The sequence below is a fragment of the Sinocyclocheilus anshuiensis genome, unplaced genomic scaffold (assembly GCF_001515605.1).
Source record: "Sinocyclocheilus anshuiensis isolate Anshui unplaced genomic scaffold, SAMN03320099.WGS_v1.1 scaffold1082, whole genome shotgun sequence".
NCBI lineage: Eukaryota > Metazoa > Chordata > Actinopteri > Cypriniformes > Cyprinidae > Sinocyclocheilus > Sinocyclocheilus anshuiensis.
Genome location: NW_015542379.1, coordinates 3,040,040 through 3,047,855, shown reverse-complemented (window position 1 = coordinate 3,047,855; position 7,816 = coordinate 3,040,040). Strand labels below are relative to the sequence as shown.

Here is a 7,816-nt window from a genome sequence, read left to right as displayed (position 1 = left end):
TAAAAAATGAACCGTAATCAGTTCAAAACCATTGATAGTTTCACTAGATCAACAGCAGCATCTGAATTTTTACGTTTACGTAAGATTTGAAACAGTTTGACATTACAAAGCCTCATTTGCTGAAATCACATGACTTGGTGAGTTTGATACAGTGATTCGAAAAAAAAAAAAAGATAAATGTTTCAAAGCATTGTTTCGAAAGCACCTATCGCAAGTTTCTGTTTATGATCGTGAACTATAGGTGCGGTCACAATATCAAGATTTCGAAAAATTTTCGCGTAAAAAAAAAAAAGCTACTATAAATAGCGTAGCAATGTATCAAGCACTCACACTTAAGCCACTTTCAAACCAAGCAAAATCTGCATGGTGAACTATTTCCTCCTCACAAAACTTTTGCGGACTACTATCAGAATGACTGGATTTCACTCACGAACAAGAGTAAACGTGACCGCACCTATAAGCCCTGCAGGAGTTAAAGAAACAGTTCAAAAGCAAAGTCTCTTTCTTCTATTCAACATAAAAGAAGAAAATTTGGGGAATGCTGGTAAACAAACAGCTGCCGTTAACAATTGACTTGCATAATATTTTTTTCAATACTATGGAAGTCGACGGCTACCGCAACTCTTTGTTACCAACATTCTTCAAAATGTCTTCTTTTGCTCATACAGGTTTGGAACGGTGAATTTTGGGTGAACTATGGCTTTAAAATACAGATGCATCTGGAATCTCATTTACCACAAGCGCCAGTATTTTCTGTTGGAAAACACCTCGCACACAAACGCACTAAACAGACAAGCACACTCAGCATGTAGTAGAGAACCCGTTCCATAGTTACTGCAGACAAACAAACCCTAGATCGCACACACACGCACATTGACTTTTGGTATCTTAAAAAACAAACAAACAACAAAAAAAAGCATAGAAATCGATGCATGGTCCCTATAATTACACTTCTATGGCCCGATAAAGGTAAAGAAATGCCCTAGGCTGGCTGCCTGCCATAAATATCAAAATTATATATTTTTTATCTCTCTGAAACTCTACTTAGCAGAGGAAACACACCTCTGCGTTATCTAAAAAACGACATAAAAGATTTCCGCACGCACATCAGGAACTCCCAGATCCAAAGGTTTTGATCGGCAAAACGAAAGTAACATAACAGGTGAACGTGTAACAAGTTCTTGCCAATTCACACGCGCCATATCAAAACCAGCAGCTTTCAAGTGGGAGTGCGACTGCGGTAAAGTACGGGCACGAACTGTCTGGCAGCCGAGATCGAAAAAAGGCAGATTAGTTTCTTGGTTTGTGGTTTGAAATTCCATTTGCGTTCTGTTTTTGTTGTGGTTATTTTTTGGAATATTCTATTATGGCACAAAGACGTAAAGAGTGCGAGAGCCGTTCCCAACCCCCGGGCTCTCAGCCGTCGTCGGGTGTGCTCGCCTCTTCGGGGAACTCGTCGGACGAGCCGCTCTTGTGGATGCTTCCGTCGCTGTGCATGATGTGGAAGGTTTTCTTAAAGGCTTCCATCATGGAGTGCGCCAGTTTTTTGGCCTCCAGTTTACTCTCGCACTCCACGGCGTGGCAGTCCATCTGGAAGGTCAGATCGTCGTTGATTTGCCGGTAGATCCAGGCGAAGACGTTGGGGCTGACGTTGTGATCCGCCGTGCAGTACGCGATGCGAGCCACCTGGAAGGTGTCCATGGCGACCGTGGCCTCGCCCCGCCCATCCAGGTGATGCAGTCGTACCTGGAATGGCCGGATTTCCAGTATGCCGTTGCTGGAGGTGATGGAGTCATCATGGGCCACTGATGTCCGCTTGGTGTCCCATAATCCCACCACAGCCGACTCGGTGCAGCCGGACAGGAAGTGAGTGCCGGAAATCGACACCTTGCCAAGGTAGGTCACCTGGTAAAAGGCAAACACACAAAAAGAAAAATTCAGACAAATGCCCACATGCACAAAGAAAGATTGATTTAAATATAAATATTTGGTCACACAATAAGCAACTAGTTAATATTCTGAAAGCAATATACATTTTGGCTTTACTGGTTACTGAATATGTTAATATATTTTTGTTATACTGAGAATGTGTTTACCTGTTTTGGTTCATCTATCATTTTTTAATGACTGTGAATTTTTTATTTTTACATAGTTATATCTGTGAATGCTAGACACACAGTATGGATATTATAGAAGGACGACATTTACATTACGACATTATTTTCAGCTCAGTAATCATTTTGTGGAATTGCAGTAATAATGGAAAAAATAAAAGTATTCAATTAGGTCCTCTTTGCTTGGGTCAATTAATAAAAAATAAAAAATAAAAAAAACACTTGGGGAAAAAAAATTATATATTGCTTTAAAAGAACACCATGTAATTAAGTAACATGTTTTAATAAAATACTACTAATATTTGAAAAAAATGCTGGAAAACAAAAACTAAAAGCTAAATTTTCAGTGGTCATTACTCCAGTCTTTATTGTCACATTTTTTTTAAACAATAATTAAGATTTTACACATATTAAATGTGTTTCTTGTTACTTGGTTACACTACTTCACATGTTCTTAAATCATGACTTTTGGTTGAAAATATTGTTGTTGAAAAAAAAAAAAGTCATTTCAATGAATGTGGCACATGTATTTTGTACCAAGTTTATAAACACACACACACATATATATATACATACATACATATATATACATACATACATATATATATATATATATATATATATATATATAGTCCTTTCATCATTCTTATGCATCACTGGATCACTGGTCCAGAACTATGAGCACGACTCTTTCCTAAAGCGTTTTGTTTTTCTTAATCTCATTCTTTCTCTCGTGTCTGAAACAGAAAGATGAGGCCTTCCTGTGAGCAGGGAGCGGAAATGCCTGTAATATCTCTTCTCTTCTGAAAGCGATTTACATCAGAGAGAGAGAGGATGAGTGTTCTCTTCTGGAAGAAGTGCTGGAAAACATTCGACCTGAAAGCAGCCCCTCACTATGACTAACAGATGAGGCACTGAGAGAGCATGTGTTTCCCAATACCTGATGCATAACATTAAGCGTAAATGAACACAATCACCACAACAAGAAAAAATGTGAGAAGTACTGACTACTGTTCAAAAGCTTAGGGTCAGTATGAAATTAATACTTTTATTCAGCAAGGACACATTAAAATTGAGCAAAAATGACAGAAAATACATTTACAATGTAAAAAAAAAATTATTTAAAATCTCACAAAATATTAAGGAGCAAAAACTGTTTTAACACTGATAATAATCAGAGATATTTCTTAAAGGTCCCCTGAAATGCTTCATAGCGTTCGTTTATATCACAGCTTGGGCTAGAGCCGTTCAGAGCCGTTGAGCTCCGTAAAGCCGCATTTGGCAGGATATGTCAGCCACAATCTCATCCATATTGCTATAAAATATAGCATTCTGCGTAGAATTCGAATAGCTCCGATACATTTTGTGGTCTGCGCCGACTCGCGCATCTGATCCGCTCCGTGCTATCTTGTCTCTGGACCGGAGCAGAGTGTGTGTGTGTGCGGTGGTTAGCGTGACACAGCGCGAAACCAGCATATTTACACTGTTTTAATCATTCCCTGTCCCCTATATAGTGCACTGCGTGCCATTCACTGTACAGAAAATACTAATTCTGTGGACAAGTGACCGAATTCAGCCGCGGCTTCAGCGGCTATTTTATAGTGCAGGGGGCGGGCGCTTCGGATTCTAGAGAGCATTTGATTGGTCAGAAGATTTGATGAGAAGCTGAAGTACGATGTGACGTCCAAAAAAATCGTTGAGCCGTTTTGGCGGAAGTGACGAACTGCAAGCTTTGAATGCTTATATCTTCTAAATGCGAATTTTGTCACTGTTTTGGAGCACACTGCCTTATAGATCACCTTAAGACTAACATATTGATACTAACACCCAAAAAACTTTAATTTTGATTTCATGGGGACTTTAAGCAGCAAATTAGTATATTAGAATGATTTCTGAAGGATCATGTGACATTGAAGACTGAAGTAATGATGCTGAAAATTCTGCTTTGCATCACAGGAATAAATGACATTTTACAATGTATTTAAATTGAAAACAGCTATTTTAAATTGCAATAATATTTCACAATTTTTACTGTATTTTTGATCAAATAAATGCAACCATGGTGAGCATAAGTGATTTCTTAGAAAAACATTTTAAAAAAATTTAACCGACCTCAAACTTTTGAACAGTAGTGTATATAACACACACACACACTCACACACACACTCACTCACACTCACACAAAGATGCATAAAACTCTGGCCAGCAAAATGATTTGCCCCAAATTCAATAAAATGGCCCCAAATTCCCCCCCAAAAAATCTCATAAAAAAAAAATCAAGTGAAACCACAAAGTTTAACAGACATTGAAATGAAGAGCAACTACATTTGACTACAATTTTTGAAGAAATATTTTTTTCCTCTGGAATGTCCTTCACCAATGAATTGTTCACAGTAAGACCACCAAGTAGTATTTTTTTATTAAATAAAACTAAAATAAAGTCAAAACGATGAACTTTTCAAAACTATACTATCCCTGATCCTCGCTCTTTCGTCAAGTCATTCCTCGTGCATTTGATGTGTGTTTCCCTCAGTGGCGACATGACAGATTACAGTCTTTCTGAGAAAGTGTGTGTTTGTTCACACGAACCTCATGGTGTCTGTTCCTGGGTGGGTCTGTGTGTGTGTGTGTGCATATACCTCAGGTGTAAACTGTGAGAAATCATCAAACACTGAGGCAGATTGATGCCTCTCAGTCACCACAGAGTCTAGACAGCAACAGAGCGCTCATTCATCTCTCCATTCTCTTACCTCCACAGGCAACTGAGCCTTTCAACAATAAAGCTGCTCTTCCAGATCTCTGATGCACAGGGTTCAAAGTGAGTGAGTGAGTGCAAATATTGTGCAATTCATTAACCTGATATCAGTATAGGAATACCATGAAAATACGGCGTCCTATGATTGTAAATCAACTAAATTTGCTTGTAAAACAAGATGTAGTATATCCACACAGTGGAAGCACATGCACACACCTACACACAGTACATGGAGAAGCAATGTTGTTTGTGCAACACTGTTATGCAACATGTGGCCACAATTACTCACTATGTGTGTGATTCACTCGTTTAGTATTTTATACCAAGGGCTGGGTGTTATAGCCAAAAATAGCTGTATCTCAATATTTTTTAGCCTTTCGGTAAAAATTATCGACATTCATGTATTTACAACAAAATAGTTTATGAGTGATTTTCTTTTTTTCTTTTTAGAGGAACTTTTGTTTCAACCAAACAGTCACTGTTGTCTGTACAAAGCAATATATATTTACATGGTTTATAGGACTGCAATTTTGTGTGCAAACCAAATTTGATTAAAATGTTTTTAAATTTAAATTAATTTTTTAATATTATATTTACTGTAGTATTTTCAAACAAATAAATAGTTCAATCACAAGGCAGTACCAAAAAAAAAAAAAAATTTTTTTTACATCTCCATTTATATTCAATTTTGCAATTAACCAAGTACAGATGAGGGAGGTCAAGACAAATTTGTGCCCAGTTAATTTAATTATATAAAAAAATCTTAAACTCATTCTTAAATTTACTAATTAAATTAATAAAATTAATTGTACTGATAGTTTTTTGTCCAATGGTCTAACTATCTGAGGTAAAATCCAATAAAATACATTCAAACAGCTTAACAACAAAAAATAAAAAATAAATATAATTAAAATAATATATACAACTGCATAAAGTGACAGTTATGCCTTGAATAAAACATTTTCTTATGAAATCCAAGGTTGTAAACCTTTGGGAAACTTAATTGCTACATAAAAAATACACTAAAATCATGAAACATGATTTGCAATGTTGCAAATATATCCCATCACATAATACATCACCCAGTGCTACTTTATGTCTACCAATTATTTACCGGCATATATAAATCAGTCAAAAAACAACAAATATTTCCAGCACACACTCCTAAAACTCTACAACTCGTGACTCTTGTGTCCAGCAGGTGGCAGCGTGACGAATGACAATCTATCTGGTGCTCAAGACTCTCCATGCATAATTCAGAAAAAAAGAATTCTTCACCAGCTCAGCATTCCAGAGCGGAACGTTAATGCTTCCAGAACCAGAGGCGCATGTGTCCCCCGACACAGCTGTACTATGGTATGTGCACACAGTCATATACACTGAACACTCACGTGTGTGTATGTGAAAGAGTGTGTTTGTGTGCCTAAGCCAGAGAAAGTTTGTTCCGAGGGAAACTGATGACTTTATTTGGTCTGTGTGTGTGGGGGGTGGGGTCACTATGTTTGTTAACAGAATATGTGTGTGTGTGTGTGTGTGTGTGTGTGTGTGTGTAAACAGCACACAGAACATACTTTGTACACGCTGAGCTCACAGAATGAATCTTTCATAATGAAGGTTTTCCTAAACATACAGCACCAACATACACAGGAATAAACTCTCACCAAGCACATTCTCACAAAAAAGCATCTAAATGAAGAGTAGCTAGTAAACACACACACACACACACACACACACACACACTGAGTCACCCGCTCTAAGTGTTGCTACACTGCTGAAGTCCAGACACATTCTCTACACAAGTGCGTGAACAGATGCTAATAGCTACACAAGCAAATTTCGTGCGTCACTGTATTTCAAAATTTGTCAGAACTCAAAACATAATGCTGGACAAATGTGTGCCTCATTCTCAGAGTCGCCACATGGGGTGCTTTTGCAACATTTGCATAAACATCATCTTCTAGAGTCAGTTTTTTTTCTCTGTCAGCACAGAAATAGTTTGAAGAGAATCTTGCTGATCAAGTCAGTTAAAGTTAGTCAACGTTGACATGTTTCTGTGATTTTGTCGATTATTACATTGTTGATTATACATTTTTTACCATTATGGGGCATTTTTTAAAATAACTTTATTAGATGCATGCATCTTTTATTAATATTTAATCATATTAACTCAATTAAAATAAAGACATTATAGGCTGTTATATACAATTACAAACATAAATAATGCTATAAGATTAGTTTTAAAAATAATATTTTGAATGCTGAAATATTAAATGATTTTATAAAATGAAATGATACTTTTAAATATGAAACTAAACCTGTTAGTAGGTGGCGGCAAGTTACTGTCTTAACGAGTGAGTCATTGAATCATATACTTAACCAATTTGTTTAAACTGCTGCTTCGTTCAGGAGTGAAGCAAGTGACTGTCTTTATGATGGATTATTGAGCGAAACGTGATTTTTGGGCGTTGTGCTTAAAAATGCTGGCAGATAAACGTGAGATTGCAGAGGTGGAGTTTAAGCAATTAAATGGTTGGAGAAATCCTGCATGTGTCACCAAAGAGAAGTCTAACGTTTAAATAACTAAAACTACGGCTGTCGCGATTCGTCGATTCTATTTGACTATTCGACTTGAAAAAATCCTCGACTTCATTTTGCCTATGTCGACTAACCGGCAAAATACCGGAAGTGGCGCATTTCACAGATGAGAATCCATAAAACACATTATTAGACTGTTCTCTTTCATTGGAACTTCGAACTGCGTCCTCTAGGGGTCGCTATGGGGGGGGAACACCTCGTCGTGACCCGTGTCTGAAGCATACATTGAAAAAAACACCAACTCGTTGGCCGGCGACAGCCATGACGTCACTACCGGTGCGACTATAGTATAAATAGGCGCCGGGAGCACACATCATCCTCTTCTTCGTCTTCATTGACTGTTTTGTTTGAA

General features: G+C 37.4%; 1 protein-coding gene across 1 annotated transcript in view; it reads right to left on the bottom strand.

The window, feature by feature from the left end:
* Positions 1 to 677: 677 nt before the first annotated feature.
* LOC107692496 (PTB-containing, cubilin and LRP1-interacting protein-like) overlaps positions 678 to 7,816 on the bottom strand; it is a 47,669-nt gene continuing 40,530 nt past the window's right edge. Inside the window, exon 3 of the mRNA XM_016491580.1 lies at positions 678 to 1,905. Coding sequence (XP_016347066.1) covers positions 1,417 to 1,905 — 489 coding nt within the window. The 3' untranslated portion in view covers positions 678 to 1,416. The remainder of the gene's footprint in view (positions 1,906 to 7,816) is intronic.